This window comes from Fukomys damarensis, unplaced genomic scaffold, assembly GCF_012274545.1.
Source record: "Fukomys damarensis isolate Sample0158 unplaced genomic scaffold, DMR_v1.0_HiC HiC_scaffold_13, whole genome shotgun sequence".
Taxonomy (NCBI): domain Eukaryota; kingdom Metazoa; phylum Chordata; class Mammalia; order Rodentia; family Bathyergidae; genus Fukomys; species Fukomys damarensis.
Window position 1 is genome coordinate 8,272,403 of NW_022900925.1, and position 17,401 is coordinate 8,289,803.

A 17,401-nucleotide genomic window follows, 5' to 3' on the forward strand; every position below is an offset into this window, starting at 1 on the left:
TTGTTACTAAAGACCAAAAGGACCTCATTATAAAGTGATTTTGCTAGAAAATGGTCCCTTGGAGTGGTCTCTAGAGACAGAAGGTCATTTATAGCTTTAAAAAAGTGCACAGTGTCAAAAAATGTCACTAAGGGATCCTTACCTCACGCCTTTAGTTTAAATAAATTCCAGATGAATTAAAAGAACTAAGTGTAATGGCTTAATTCCATAAAATGACTTGGAAAAAATACAAGTAGATGTTAATGTGATCTTAAGGAAGAAGACTTTTGTGATTTCTACTTTAGTAGATATGCCTCTAGGTTAAACAGCACTAAAACTCCTAACCATGTGAAGCTGCAGCTGGCAGAATGCTGACTTAATCTGGCATATTACTTGGGTGAAAAGTCAGTGGACTCAGGCTCAGAATGCTCTTCTCACTGTACCCGAAAGCAAAGGAAAAAAGATCTTACAAAGAGACCCATGAGGATGCCCTGTTGAAAAAAAAAAATCAGCATCAAACTTTAAAAGATCTCTAAATAACCTGATAACTGGAATTTAACTCACTTTTCTCTTTAAATTTTCAAGAACTAGAAAAAGCAGTATGTCTTTCTCTTTTAGACAAAAATGCTATTTGAGTATACATTGTTTTTGTATCCTACTTTTTTCCTTTCATTAGTTTTCAATATCAAAATGTACACACATAATATTATTAAATCATATGAACTGTTTCACTGTCTGAACTGTAAAACTATAAACAAATAGCTGTGCTTGGGCATTTAGTTTCTAGTTTCTCACTGTTAAAAATATATTACTCTAGGTCCAATCAGGAGACAAAATTAATATTTAATATAATTATTAAGGGTCAGGGGGCCGGAGATGTGGGTCAATGGCACCATGCCTGCCTGGCCAAGTGCAAGGTCCTGAGTTGGATCCCCAGTACTGAGAAAAAAGAAAAAGAATTATTAACTACAACTGAAGATTAAAATAATGAGGGATTAGCTAGCAAGAAGTGAAGAAAGCTGAATACAGAAATAGCAGGTACGAGGTACAGTCACTCATTCCAGGCAGTTTGTGTCCAGAGAGGAGTGGGCCCTCTGGGCTGAGCAAGTACCCGCGGTGGTCACTGGATTTCAGAGAAATCATGGTAGTTAGTGCCACCTGTTTTGCCTCCTTTTTTCTTTTTCTTTTTGGCAGTACTAGGGTCAGAACTCGGGTCCTTCACACTTAGCTACATCCTTAGCCCTTTTTATTTACTTTTTAATTTGGAGACAGGGTCTGGCTGAGTTGCTTAGGCTGGGCTCAAACTTGCAATGTTTCACCCTCCCAGAGTGCTGACGTTTCTGACAGGCATAGGCCCCCACGCCTGATGGTGCCACATTATTGAGTGCAGTGGAACTGCTCACAGGGAAGCATCTCACCAGAGGTGCTCTTTTTATAAAATCCCTGAGGGGAGGGGTTGTGTAGGTGGGAGTTGGTGGCCTCTGGGTACAGCTGTGTAGTGAGGGATCCTGTCAGAGGAGGAGGCCGGGGAGCCTGGGAGGTAGAGCACGTGCTCAGCATGAAGGAGGCCCTGGCTGTGGCCTCTGTCAGCTGAGAGATACTGGAGAGAATAAAAATATTCCAGGGGTTCTGATCCATGTTCAAAGAGCAGTCAGGGTATATTTAGAACCGAGAGGCAGTAAATTGATATCCAGTGCCAGAAACACATATTTCAGGAAAGAACTTTTTTGTTTTGCTACTGGGGATTAAATTTAGGACCTTGTGCTTGCTAGGTACCACTGAGCTACATCCCTGGCCCTGAGTGCCTTATTACACACTTTCCTAGACTTGGTAGATTAAAAGAGTATCTTTGAGAAATATTTCAGCTGGAAACTTTAATTTATCCTATTATTCCATAGTACTTGAGAGCTTCTGGGTTTTCCCAGTTTTGTGTCCTTCATTGTTCTTTAATCCTCACAATCTGGCTAATTTTTTAAAAAGGCTTTTCTAATGTGTTTTCCTGTTTTAAATTTTTTGTAAAAAAAAAAATTCTCATGCATTCATTTACTGTTTAGATCCTTTATACATTTAACAATCGAGACAAAATCTTACTAATTTATAGATGCTAAAGTTTAAATGTTTAGCCAAATTTTATTTCATTTTCCACATTTGAAAATTTAAATCTTCTGGATATCATTTTAGAATAAGGTGTAAGTTAGGTATTTTTTTGTTCCAGTGGTGTTAACTATCTTATCTCTTGTATATTGAGTTGTGTTACATGCCTGGTTATGTTATGGACTTTAGACTGTTTTCCTTCGAATTTTAGTTAATTGTTTGTCTTTATTTTCAGAACAGGATGCAGGCCTTGATGCCCTTTCCTCTATCATAAGTCGCCAAAAACAAATGGGGCAGGAAATCGGGAATGAGTTGGATGAACAAAATGGTAAGAACAAGTATGAGATTGATCAGATTTGCCCTTTGATAGAAATGCTATAGATTGGGATATTTGTTGAATGATTTTAATGTTATATTACATGTCAAGTTGTTTAATGTCAGTGGATTGTTATGGTTTAGTGCAATTGAGGGTGGTTTATGGCCAATTTTGATTATAGCTATAAAATACTATGTAAAGAAAATTGATTTTAAAATGTCCAGTTTTCTGCAACTGCTTTTTAAAATGCTTTCTTTTATGGTCCCTTTATCCCAAGAGCTTTTTTTTCATGTGGCAGTGATGTGAAGTTGCTCAGGGCTTGGTACCCTCTGATGCAGTGCATAGTGGGGCTGTGTGGTCCTCATGGTCCTCGTGTCAACTACATCCTCCAAGGAGTTCACTCTTCTTCAATCCAAATACTAGATGGTGGGCAAAAAAGTGTTTAAAGGTCTTTTTCAGAGTTTGATGAGACAAATCTGATCGGAGAAAGATTATCTTGCGCACCCAGCAGACTGGACTAGGAAAGACAGAGCTCTAAGACATGAGGGCCATTAGTGAGGCCCTTGTGCTTGGGCTGTGGGGTGTGAGGGGAGCAGAGTCCGAGAGAGACAAAGCAGGAGGGATGAAGAAGAAAGGGAGGCAAGGAACTGGAAGTGCTTTTCTTGTCATGGATGCAGTGAGGGGATTTGAGAGGAGACGCTGATTTCCAGGTAGGGAGCATGAGTTCAGTTTAGACATGTCCAGTCAGAGAGCAGCAAGAGGCCCCAGGGGAAATGCTGTGCTCAGTGAGAGGACAGGAAAGAGACGAGCAGAAGCTTAGCATAGAGGTGATACGTAAAAGCCCAAGAGTGGATGAAAGTCCCTACTGTGTGCTAGGTGCTGTCATCTTGAGTATTTCATCTACTTCACACATGTCATGAAGGTGAGACATCTTCATTTGTTAGAGACAGAGCTCCGAGTAGCTGAAATTACTCCTAATGCCACACCATTTATAAGTGACGTGGCTGAAATTCTAGCTCAGGTCTTTTGATTCTCATATCTTTCCTGTTTACCAGCTTCCTCTCCCAGAAAGACAAATAAGAGGGCAGAGTACATAGTAAAAGTTCAGAGGACCTCGCTTTTGGCAGGGTGATGATGGGATAGCTTTAAGGAAGGGTTACTATCATGTATGAGCAGGCGTGGGTATCCTGGCAGTGGGCGAAGGCTCACTCTGATGGGAGGGCTGCACCTGTCAGAACTGTATAATGGACACTTCTTTCCTTGATCTCTAGAAAGAATGAGTTCATTTATTTGCACAGCATCACTCCATTTGTCTATCATAAACAAATGCCATCTGTTTAGCATCTATCATAAGTACATTACTAAAACAAATTGAGAAGCCCTCTGTCCTTTCAGTCATAATAGTGATTTTTAATAGTTTCAACACAGAGAGTAGGATAGCTTGGTCCTTTTCTTGATGTTGCTAATGTGAGCTGGCCAGTTTAAGTGTTTGCATATAATTCAGTTATTGGTCAAATTCCTTCCTTGAAACAGTATAATAAATAAGAAAATACAGAAAAATCTACCAGGGCTAGGGATGCAGCTAGTCTAGCATAGTAGAGCACTAGTCTAGCATGAGTGCGGCTCTGAATTCAATCCCCAGTACCACAAAAAGCAGGGAGGAAAGGAAAAAAAAAATCTGCTTATCTAGCATAGAATTGTTCTTTATCCCAAAGAAATTTTAGCACATTTAGTAAGTCAGACTAAAAAAGACATTGCCCCAAACTGACAGAGCATGTCCATCCTGTAATGTGTGGGCTCCACAGTATCTATGAGGAGATGGCTAAGACGTGAAGGAGCAACTCACTTCCCAGGTGAACTCACTATATTCTCTTCTATAAATCATCACGCCAACACATCTTTATCTTATTTTTAGTGGTTATCATAATTTGCTGCAAATTAGTCACCTGAGCTCAGGCCATGACTTTGTGAGTTTTCTATTGCTGCTGTCACAAATTACCCACAATCTTGATTGCTTAAAATAACGTGAATATAATGTCTTACAGACTTGTAGGAAACCAATCTGACATGGGTCTCACTAGGCTCAAACCAAGATGTTGGCAAGGCCACATTCCTTTCTGGAGACTCAAGGGGAGAATTCACCTCTTCGCTTTCCCAGTGTGTAGAGGCACCCACGTTCCTTGGCTCAGGGTCCCTTCTCCAGCAGTAGTACGAAGAATCCTCATATTACATCACTCCCAGCACTAATGTTGCTTCCCTCCTCCACTTTTATTTTTTGAGTACTAGGGATTAAACCCAAGGTCTCACATGTCAGGCAAGGGCACAAGGGTTCTACCACTGGACTGCACCCCAATCCATTTTCAGTTTTGAGACCAGATCTCACTATGTAGCCTGGGCTGGCATTGACCTCATGATCCTTCTGCCTCAGTCTTCCAAGTAGCTGGGTTTATAGGTGTACATCACCATACCCAGCCCTACAATCCACTTTTAAGGACCCTTGTGTAACACTGGGCCCACCCATAAAGTCCAGGACCATCTCTTTACTTGCAGCTCTGCTCATTAGTACCCTTAACTCCACTTTTAACTTTAGGGCTCCTTTGTCATAACCTCACATATCGACAGGTTCCAGGGAGTAAGACATGGACATCTCCAGGAAGCCATTATTCTCTCTTCTATAGTACTTTAAACCAAGTAAACTTCTGATGTGGAGCCTAAAACATCAGAATCTTTTAAAACTTCCAAGATTGATTTCATTATATTGCCAAGTTGGAGAACCAGTGCCCTTGCTGAATGTGCTGAGAGAACATATTTAGTGCAGTACTTTTCTGTTGCATTTCCCATGCTCACATGACACAAACCTCACACATGTACAGAGCATTCACATAATTACATGGTGTCACATGCAGCCTGAGTCACAGTCAAGAGTTCTTTGCTCTCACACATCTTAGCCCAGCTCTTTGCGTCGTTGTCCACGTCTCCCCCACCTTCATCTCTGTCCCAGACCCAGATGGATGCATGACATACACAAACTTGAGGTATTTTTCCTTTATCTGCCAACATAAGCTGGGTTTTTTCTGTGGTGGCCTCCCAGGGAGACAACCGTTAAGCTGGTGGTTTTCTAATGTGCACATTTTCTCCTCAGAGATAGGGCAGAGTCAGCCATTTTCTCTCAGAGGAACTAAGACTTTCTGAGGATAAAAAATTATATCCCTGCCAGAACTATAGACAGCTTCTATTCCATCACTAAAGGGAACAAAGGCCATTTTATCTGTAAGTGGTAAGAATAGGATTGCAGCCCCATCTGGATCTTTATTGTGATCCGAGTGTATAGTAAGAAGTCAGGGGCACTGGAAAAGGATACCACTTTTGTTGTAAATATCTCCATATGATTTACTGAACCATGAATTATTCTTTTGGTTTTCATTAAATGAGAGAAACAATAAGCCAGGATAATGGCCAGCCAGACCATTTTGGAATCAAGTATCAAACCTTACTACCAAAATTCATTGCACTTAGACTATAACCACAAAGCCAAAGGGCCGAATTATCTTCAATTTAAGAATTCAGTTTTCAGCCTTCTCATAGAGTGTTAAAGGTCTGACTGACCCCGCCATTACCCTGTTCGTATGCTAGGGGAAGCATTAACAGTGAAGTTGAAGTCCCAGAGATGAGAAACTTGATGTACACTGGTTTGTGGGGGTGACAGGAGGGAAGGTTGAAGCCCTGAGTCAATCAGCTCTCCTCTTGGAACCATCAAGTTTGCTCTTTAGCTCCAGGTGACCTGTGGAGATCATTGGGCACAAAGAACAGGTAATAGATCACAAAGAGACTGTTCTAAAATTAAGAGTTGTTGTATCAGTTTACTAAAAAATTCTTTACTCAAGAACACAGGCTTTTAAAAAGAATACTAAGACCAAAAGCAATAGGACTGACCTGACTTAACTTGCTCTGAGACCTAATTTTGGCATTGGCCAGGCCTCAACATCAGCCCCGTATAGAACCATAGAGGTGCAATCCTGATAGCTGACATGGCCCTGAGATCACATTTCTACTAGAATTTGTGTGGGTCATCATCAGTCTTTATGATGCTCAGCTATCCCCAGGTTGCCAGTCCATTTGATGTTTTCCTGCCAGTCTGTGAGCACTTCCTTGCTTTCTGGAACAGTAAAATATTCCAGGTTCATCCTTTTCGGAGATGTCCTAATCTTGAAGTCAGCTATTTCTTCAAGTATCCCTTATTCCTTTACTGGGAAATGGTGTTTAGAAGCCAGAATCTCAGGGCAGGCTCTGCCCACTGCCACTGGGGTGTCAGTGCTTTTAGGTCCTTCATCATGAAATCAGGATTTGTGTGTGCGTGCGTGCCTGTGTGTGTGTGTGTGTGTGTGTGTGTGTGTGTGTGTGTGTGTGTGTGTGGTGGGGTCTTGCTATTTTTCTCAAGCTGGTCTCAAACCCCTGGATACCAGAGAACCTTTTGCCTTCTGAGGATTTCGGTCTGTAGGTTATCTGCCACCACACCTGGCCATCGTGATTCTTGATCTTCACAAATGACCTGTTTCCCCACTCTCTCTAACTTTTTAGGATCTTCTCTTTACCAGTGATATCCTGAAATTTTTTATTAATGGGCATTGATGTACATATATTTTCACCCATTGTGTTGGGTGCTTAAGGTCCCATATAATCTAGAAGTTCTATTCTAGAGAATTCTCTCTATAACTAACTTGTTTTTTTTCCATTCTCTTTGCAACTTTTACTGGTTAGATTTAAATGTCACAGATTAAGGTCCTGTAAATCTCTTATTTTTTCTGAGTTTTCTTTTCCTGGTACTGGGGATTGAACCTCCCTCCTTCCTTCCCTCTCTTCCTCCTTTCTTTTCTTTCTTTGCAAGTACACACACATTCACATGCTCGTATGCGGTACAGGCCAGGCCCTGTGTCCCCACTCCCCCTTCCCATCCGTGAGTGCCCCCTCCATCTGCAATGACTCCTTTATTTAACCTTAATGAGTCACCAGATCTGGTTGCATGTGTCCCTTAAAGATCACTGAAATTTGTCTGCTTCTGTCCCTTTTGCCTAGACTATTTGCATCCTGATACCTTGACTCAGGTCTTATTTCCTTCTCAGCCTCCCTTGGGTCAGGGGTATTCATTTTAGAACACAGACCTGATCACATTATCAATTTAGATTAGCTCCTCATTGCCCTCCTGAAAAGCCCAAACTTGATTGCCACGATGAAGTCATTGCATTCCCTGTCAAGGGATCAATAAACCACAGCTAGTCTCCTTGGGCATACCTGTAAGCAGGGCGAGTCTGCCAGGACTGTGCAGAAAATTCCCAGTGCCCAGAGCCCCTGGGCAGTTGCTATTGTCCCCTCTGCTGCCTTTCCTTCTCCTCACCACTCCCAGCCTTGGCTCGCACAGACTCAGCCTTGCAGTTTCTGTGTGCATGGATGCATCGTCTTCTCTGTGAACTCTTCCCCTCCTGTATGCTCCCCAAGCCCTGGGTTGCCATCGACAGTGCTCCTCACTGGCTCACAGGGACGTGTCCATTTTCTCCACTGCACTGGAAGCTCCTGGGGTGAGTGCACCTTTCTGTTCTCTCTTCCATCCCCAGTGCCTAACTCACATGATAGGGAGCTAGAGACTCATAATACTTGTTAATGAACATAAATAAGGCTTCAGAAACTAATATTTTGTTTTTTCAGAAATCAGGATCTAACTGCAATAAAAAGTTTTTATTATATACGTGTTCAATTGAATTAGAAAAGTTTTGTTAGGCGCTTTTTTTTTTTTAATACTCATGTATGCAAGGCAAGTGCTATACACTGAGCTTTATCCCCAGCCCTTTTTAAATTTTGAGGGCAGGGTCTTCCTAAGTTGCCCTGGTTAAGGCTGGGCTTGAATCCTCCTGCTTCAGCCTCCTCAGCAGCTGGGATTACATGCATGCAGTACTGCACTTGGCTTTGTAGGTCATTTATGAAAAAGAGAGTATTGCTGATGAAAAAGACTCAGCTCCACTGTAGTTGCTGGAGGACAGATGGAAATGTCTTACTGAAGGATCTTACAAAAAAAAAAATCATTCTTCTTTTTGCCTAAAGTTCATATACAAGGTGAGTGTGGGGGTACATGCCTGCAATTCCAGCACTCTGGAAGGCTGAGGCAGGAAAATTGGAAGCTCAAGCCCAGTCTAGGTGACTTAGAGAAACTCTGTCTCAAAATTTTAAAAAATAACTAAAAAAGGGAGGATGTAGTTCAGTGCAAAGTTGGGAGGCCAATCTCAACAGCAAAAAAAACCCCATATTCCTGCTCTGCCTGCACCCAACACTGTATTATTGGCATTTTACTCTCCCTGTATTCCTAAAGTAGAGAAGCAGTGTGAGGCCTGACGGGCCAGGGTAGTGTCTCTTCCCTCCTTGTGTGCTACTCTAGGGACCAGTGTGAAAAGAAAGGCACTGGCCTTTTTAGCACCCATACTGGGACAAGACCATTGTGTGCTTTGGAAGAGCCAGAAAACTGATCATGCTCCTTGAAGGACATACAATAATCAAAGACCTCACATACATATCAGTGAATTACATTCACCAGTTAGTTAAAACTCCTGGTTGATTTTTTATGTGGAAAATGGAGAAAAAGGATGTGATGGATTGAAAATGACACCTCCCCCAGGTGCCCCCTCCCCCACCGATCTGTATCTCCATGCCTGGAATCTGAGTGTTACCTTATATAGTAAAAGAGACTTTGCAGATGTGCAGTGTTAAGGTTGTCAAGATGGGGAGATTATCCTGGATCACCCAAGTGAGCCCCAAGTGCAATAACAGGTGTCCTTATAAAAAGGAAGCAGGGGCTAGGGATATGACCCAGCAATAAAGTACTTTCCTAGCATGTGCAAGAACCTGGACTTGATCCCCAGCCCTGCAAAAGAAAAGGGGGGGTGGGGTGGGGAGGTGATTCAATGACTTAAGCAACATGCTACCCTGCTGGCTTTGAAGACTTAAAGAATAAGGCTCTAGAAACCAGAAAAGACCAGAAAGTAGATTTTCTCCTAGATCCTCGGAAGGACACCTTTCAGTCCACAGAAACTAGCTTCAGACTTATGTCTCTAAATGTAAGGGAGTAAATGTTGCTTTAAGCTACTACATTTGTAATCATTGTATAGATGCCAACAGAAAACTAACATGAATAATCACTGTGTCTTTTTATCAATTGTCTGTGAATTCAGGTTCTGGTAGAAGATGTATTTGTAGTTACCTATGTGTCTGTACCTCTCTTACCTCTTCAAGTGATTTCTTTAAAGCTGGCTTCATAGGAGGAGCAATTTGGCAAAGGCTTCTCATCATATTATCCAATGCCAGATTTTTCAAAGTATGTTAGGCATGCTTATCTTAGGTTTTATGTAGGAAACAGCTTATAGTTTAGTAGTTGTGTGTCTCATTGTATAATATATCTCATTGTAGAAATAAAAATGACTGATTTTGAAACCTGTGATTTCACAACAATGTAAAATTTCCTTATTCAATTAACTTGTGTAAGTCAGAAGATGATAGCAAATTGATATGAAGAAAACATTATCCTGCCAGGTGTGGTGGCGCACGCCTGTAATCCCAGCACTCGAGAGGCTGAGGCAGGAGGATCGCTGTGAGTTCAAGACCAGCCAGGGCTACAAAGTGAGTTCCAGGTCAGTCTCAACTACATAGTAAGACCCTGTCTCAAAAAAATAAAAAACAAAAAACAAAAGAAAAAAAAGAAAAACATAATCCTGTATAGCACAGCTTAAATATGAATATTGCAGAAAAATCTGAGAGTTGCATTTGAAATCTGAAGTCTGGGAAATGCAGCTATAGGAAGATTCTTTTTGTTAGATCTAGGTGTGGCTACATGATTGTTTTTGTTAAATTTAGTTACAGCTGTAGGAAGAATCCTTCGTTAAATCTAGGTGGCTGTAGAATATTTATTTCAGTTTTGGCCCAGCCCTACTATGGTGTCATGTGACTTAATTTGGGCACTTTCTCCTTGGCCTTCCTGGTGCTATGATAAGTTAGATGAATGGACGGGGTGCAGTGGTCCCTGACCTTTTCAGCACCAGGGACCATTATTTCGTTTTTGTTTTTCTTTTTCTTTCTGAGCACATTCTCCATATTGTCTACTCACTGAGCCCCAGATATGAATGGAATTATGTGTAAAGCATTGGGCTGGGGTTTGAAGCAAAAGATATGGCTTCTGTTCTCCTGAGGGAGGCAGGTGGGCAGTGGTTGCTGCACAGCCAACACATTTGGCAGTTGGACTGGGAAATAGGTAGTGTTAGAATATGAACAGATGAATCTGGTGTGATATGAAGGTGAAGAAAGCCTTCCTTGAGGAAATAATTGCCTAGAGATTTAGAAGGATAAACAAGGAAGTTGGGAGTAGGTCCTATTGGTAGAGCATGTGGTTAGCATGTGTCAGCCATGGGTTTGGTCCCAAGAACCCTAACAAAGAAACAGGCACTATCTGTATAAAAAGAGAAGGAAAGACCATTTCAAATGGAGGCAACAGCATGTGCAAAGGCCCTTTGTTTGCAAAGGAGAAAACATCATTGAAAACTTGGGAAGGAGGCCAGTTGTACCCAGATCCAGAAAACAGGAAAGATGAGTCAACTGAGCAGGGAGGCAGGGCTCAGGACAGAGTTGTAAGTGTGGGCCTCCACCAGACAAGGCTCACGACTTCAGTTATACAGAACTACTTAGTTTGCTACTCATCAATTCTGTGATTTTTGTCTATATAATTTACTTAAAATGAAGGAGACAATGTGATTCTCCCATACATATAATTTATGTTTTAATAACTAAATATTTATATGTTAAATATATTTATGTATTTTTTCCCATGGTCCCACAGCAGTTAGCACATCTACACTAAGAGTTTAGTCCGTTTTGGGGAGAAGATATAACCACATTGGCAAATAATAAATATTGCAGGTCTCACAGCTACATGTGAGACTAGCTCCTGATAAAGTAAAATCAGCAATAACAGGAGACAGATGTTAAGCAAACATATCTTAAAAGTATTTTATCAAATTATGGTACGTGCTGTGAAAGAAAAGAGCAGGTATCTATGGAAGGGGGTGACAGGGAGTTCTAAGTTTGAATGGTGGGGAAAAGGCTGGGACTTTGAGAATGGGCTGCAGTTAGCCATTGAAGACGTAGCCAGTGAAACTTCCGAGGACTGAGGGCACATCTCACATGAAGCCTTGGAGACTGGGGAGAACCTTGCAAATTGCAGAAATCAAAAGGCTTTTTGTGGCTGGAAAATAGTGAGTAATAAGGAAAGTGCACCAAGATGAAGTTGTAGAGGACTTTTGAGCCAGGGTGTAGAGGATTTCACAGGGTGAAAACCTTATAGGGCCTGAAAACTACAGAGGGTTTATATTTTCCTAGGAAGGACTCTTTAGCCACAAGCAGTAGTGTTGGTCAGGAAACAGTTATGTTAATAGTAATTTTGAATAGATCTAGGACTCCATGCTAATTTATACTATTGATTCTTTTGAAAACTACCCACCTATAAATCTCTTTCAAGTAACACTTCTATGCTCCACAAATGTTGATATGCTTTTATTGTATTGTCCTTTATATTGTGTTTTTTATACTTGACTTTTCTAATTCATTGTTTCTAAAACATACATTTTAAAACCATTTGTGTTAGTTTTCTGTTACTATAACAATATACTGGAGAAAATTATCTTAAAAAGAGAAAGGATTAATTTTGGCTTACAGTTTTAGAGATTCCCATCCATGATTGGATTGGGCCCAAGGAAAGGCAAGCACATCACGGAAGGAGTGTGTGTCAAAGCAAAATGGTTCAATTTACAAGCCAGGAAGCAAAAAGGGAAAAAGGAGGGGTTTGGAGCTTCATTCACTTTACGGGTACACCCTTAGTGACCCTAAGTACCTCCACCCACCCCCACCTCTCAAAGGTTCTACCATCTGAATAGCACTGCCATGGGGGAACCAGTCTTTATTTAACACATGGGCCTTTGGGGGTCATCAGTATCCTAACTGTCTCTTGATTTTCTCATCAAGTTGCAAAAGAATCAGGGAATTATGTACTAATTCTAGTTCTTTTGAAGATTTCCTCTGAGGCTTAGTAAGAACTTCAGGTTTATAACTTCTCCATGTGTGGCTGAGGAGACAGAGTTTTATGTGCATTTGCTAGATCAGGCTTATTAATTATGTTCACATTTTATTTGCCTTTACTACCTCTGTTTCCCTTGACACTAAAAGAGATGTAATAAAATCTCCTTCAGTGTTGTAGCATTTTTTTCCCATGTAATTGGATGAATTTTTTATTTTATAAATTCCAAGAATATCCCTACTATACACATACATTATTTTTTGTTGCTGTATATTATAAAAATATCTATTTTCAGTGCATTCATTTTTAGGTCTATCATCTCACTAATATCACTATATATAGGCTTTCTTTTGGTTACCTTTCCCTCCTAGACAAATTTTCAATTTGTGAATCCAGGACCTTGTATATACTTAAAAATCATTGGGAACTCCTAAGAGCTTTTATTTATGTGAGCTATTTCTGTTCATACTTACCTGCATTTGAAATTAAAAGTCTATTAAAAAAAGATTTGTTACTGTTGTTTAAAAATGACAATAAGCCATTATATGTTAACATAAATACTTTTATGAAATAACTATTTTCCAAAAAATTTTTAAAATCACATTGTTTTATATTTTTACAGACATTTTATGTCTGGCCTAATAGTCGATATGTTGCAATATGTTGTTTTAAATGGTATAGACAAAAAATAAAATTCACACACCTATGTAGTTGGAAAAAGGAAGTATTTAATAATCTTTCTAGATATTGTAGTTTTTCTTCTTTGATACTACACCAAAATTTAACAAGCAATAGTTTCTTAAAGGTTAGTTGTTTACCACTGCCTCCCTTGCAAGAAGAACAAGGTCCCTAGTTCAATCTCTGGTACCAAAAAAAAGGTTAGTTGCAATGTAGAATCTGAAACCATACCAATTTATTTTTTGTACTATGTTTACTATGTTCCATTGCAGTCTGTTGGTCTCACACTTCAAATGAATCTTTTCCCACGCAAGATTTTGTACAATCATGCATTGGTCATTTGGAAAATATTGGTTCACTGAATTTAACAGATCTTCCAAATGTTGACACATTCATTATACAGAATTTTTAAAAATCACATTTAAAATAGCTGCTCACCTCATCAGGAAAGTCTTTAAGTATCAAGAAACAGTCAGACTTGCAGTGGCTGATACAAGTTTTCTAAAATTCTGATTTCCACTTGAAAACTCAAATTTTATTAGCAGCAACTGACATGGTTGTTTTATTTGAAGGGTCATGCTCACTTCATTTTCAAGAAAACGTCTGCCAAGTATCCAAGTATTATTGCTGATGTCTTCTCTTCCATCAGTCTTGTCCTTTGTGTCTTAAAAACAAAAATCCCTATGCCATCGTGGGTTTACAGGAGAGGAGACCAATAATTGAATTTACTTACTTGTCTTTAACCAGAGTGTATATGAGTGTATTATCAAAATCATTTGTTGTTCTTTCACAACACCCCTTTCTTGCCATACTGATTCCATTCCTGTCTTGATCTTTTTGAGAGTTTTAAACATTTTCTGGTTGTGCTGTTATTGGAAAGTCCTTTGAGATTAACTTTTTCTGTATTGTTTAGCTGACTTCCCATGGTGATTATTATGTACTTTGTGACTTCTCTTCTATGAGATTATCTATTTCATGTTATTTTTTGCAGAGAGTCCTATAGGGGATCGTAGAATCATCCCTCCGGTTTTGTGGTTGCTAACTGCTAAGCAGTGGTTGCAGACAGGGTTTAGTATTAAGTTTCTTGGCTTTGGTAAGAATTGGATTTCTTAGCTTTGTTTGAGCACTGGCTATGATATCTATTTCCTTCTGGATAACTTCACTAGTTTGGAAGTTTTATATTCTGTTTCTCTTCTTTTAATGAATATTCTTTGTCTTACCTCTTTTCATCAACATAAACAGTTGATTTTATCAGTCTGGATAAGTTATTCTGTGGTAACAAATAGTCCCCAAATATAAGTGGCTTAAAATAACATTTTTTTTTTTTTTTTTACATTTCTAAATGTATTTTCATTGTAGGTCAGTGGTGAACATAATTACTTCAGATCTCTGGTTGTTAGAATAGCTACTACCATTTCAAACACTGCTGGATACTGTGCCAGGAAGCAAGAGAACCATAGGGGGTCTTGTTTCTGCAATTAAATGCTCTGGCCCAGAAGTGACAAGTCAATTTCATGCATAGCTCATTGCACACAACTAACCAGGTGCCCCATCCAGCCACTAGGAGGTATAATCCTACCAATATGTTTGGCGGAGGGAAGAGGGGGACTGAAGATATTTGTTGAATGACATGAATGAGTATCACAGTGGCAGTATTTTTTAATTGAGAATCAAACTCCCTCTGATACTTCACTGTGTGACCTTGAACAGGTTAATTCATCTTTCTATATCCTTTCTCATTTGTAAAGTGGGGATTTGTAGAACCAATTTATGGTATTATGAACATGAAAGGTGAATATGTGCGATGCTCACATTAGCACTCTAAAGGTGTTTTCAATTACTGACTCTTCACAATAAAAACAATAGAGATTTTGGTTAAAATGATAAGCCGAGTCTAGAAAGGATGCCAACTCCCTTCTCCAAACACATGTCACAAAACAAAATTAACGACAAACTTAGCTTAAGTGTTTTAATTGACTTTAATTAATGATTCTAGAGTTAAGCATTGCTTCTAACCAGAACATGAAGGAACTCAGAGGCTACAGTGTGATCAGGCAGTGTGTATAAACATGGAGATGAGGTATTTAGTTTGCCTCATTTGAATTGGTTGGCTGCCCCTGAGTGACTAGACTCAGCTTCTGTAATTGATATTTGTTATGACTCCATATTGATTTGGTCTATTGGGCCTAGTGTAGGAGTCCATTCCAAATCAGAGGCCTCCTGTAATTTTTATTTAACACATGAAAATATTAGGTAAAAAATCCTGAAACTGTTCTGCAGTTTTTAGCTGAGCTTAAAAGCAACAAAGGGAAGCTTCCAGGTGCCAATAATTCAGATGCTAATCTATGTTAGTGTGTAGATGGCAGCCTCCTGGTCCTTAGAGATAAGTAAGCCAGGCATGTACCTTTGGGCCTGCTGTTTGCACACCCATACAGAGATGGAAATAAAAATCCTATACTTCTTGAGCATCGGAAGGTGGAAAATGGCAGTTCTATGGGAAAATTAGTTTCCTCCTTCCCTACCCAAGAATGGGGTACTTGGTCAGGCCACCCACCTTGGGCCCCCCCGCAGCATTTTTAACATGCATACCTAAATTTACATTTTTCTAACAAAGGCTAGAGCAAATAAATATCCCTAATAAATCCAGTCTTGAAGTTCTTAAACTTCGCTGAAAGCCCTCAACTTTCGCATTGTTTTAAAGGGAATCTTCTCCTCTTTTCCATCATCAGTATTTTATTTAGATTTACCATCACATTTTACTGATTTGTGTTATAATTGTTGTTTCCTCCTATTCTTCAGTTTTTCTAAATTTTTTTTTTTTTAATTTGGGGAAACTAGAGTTTTAAACACCAAAAAACTTTAGTCCGCAAGATTGCTGTTTTCCACAGAAATGTGTTTTAAGGTTATAAAATCTTTGAAAACCTTTGAATGATAAGAGCCTTAAGATGTTTCTTCTGCTCCTCACATTATTTGTTTTCTCTAGATACTTTTTGCTTTGTTCACCCCAGTCTTGCTGTTTCATTCTATTATTGGCTGAATTATGATCCTGCAAATGTCATATGTTGAAGTTCTAAACCAGTACTTCAGAATATAACTGTATTTGGAGAGAGCATCTTTAAATAAGTAATTAAGTGAAAATGACATCATTAGAGTAGACCCTAATCCAGTATGGTTACTGTCCTTTATAAGAAGAAATTGAAGCACAGACACATACAGAGAGGAGACCACATGAAGGAATAGGGAAACGACAAGCTAAGGAGGGACAGCCTCAGAAGAAGCCAGCCCTGTGTACATCTTGATCTTGGACTTCCAGCTTCTAGAATTATGAAGTAACAAGGTTGTAGAAACCATCTAGTCTGTAGTACTTTGTTGTGGTAGCCCTTGCAAACTAGTACACATGCTGTGGACTTTTCCTTATGCATCTGCTAATTCTTTCCTTAATTCTTCATGTTTGAATGAAAGACCATGTTAATTAGTACAAGTAGGCTCCTTTTGTACTGAGGGATTTATTTATTAAAAAAAACAGCTTTTTAAAGCATTTTAATTTTTAACTGACACACAACATAAAATTGTACATAATAGTGGATTACTGTATACAGTAATGTTGAATTCACAATGCACAATGTTTAAATCAGGTTAAACATATTTGTCTCCTCAAGCATTATTTCTTTCTGAGGGGAAAAAATTCAAAATTCTTCTTTTTTGAAATGCACAGCACATAATTGTTAGCGGGAGTCAACCTGCTGTGCAACAGTACCCTAAGTTTCTTGCTGTTATCTAGAAAGGCTTCTTTATTGATGGGGTTGGGAAGCTGGCCACGCACTCTGTAGGGGCAGAGTGGATTGGTGGTCAGCTTTCCCTTTAGGGTGTGTAGTGAGGCAGCAGAATCAGGACCCTTTTCTGTAACTCTCACCACAAAATTAACAAGATAAGGATAAATTTAATGTTGGGATGACATGACATATTTTATTGTGGTTGTGTTGTTTTGTTTTGTTTTTGGTACCGGGATCATACTCAAGCCCTTGTGCTTACGAGCCAGGCACCGGAACCACTGAGCCTGGGCCTTTATTCTGTTTTTTACTCCTGTGTTTCTCTTTGAGTCTCTTCTTTGACTCATTTCCCAGCCTGGACACCAACACTGTGGGCACTGACTGTGCAGACCTTGTCCAGAGAGAGGTAGCTGTCCAGGGCTCCAGCTGGGACCACGCCCTGCACACTGCAGCCCATCCCTG

The 17,401-nt window shown here is 39.7% G+C and overlaps 1 protein-coding gene across 3 annotated transcripts in view; it reads left to right on the forward strand.

Moving 5' to 3' along the window:
- Positions 1-17,401, forward strand: part of Stx8 (syntaxin 8) — a 278,115-nt gene that overhangs the window by 57,780 nt on the left and 202,934 nt on the right. For all 3 annotated transcript variants that reach the window (XM_010614972.2, XM_033762791.1, XM_033762790.1), the window contains exon 6: positions 2,309-2,401. In XM_010614972.2, the coding sequence (XP_010613274.1) occupies positions 2,309-2,401 (93 nt within the window). The remainder of the gene's footprint in view (positions 1-2,308; positions 2,402-17,401) is intronic.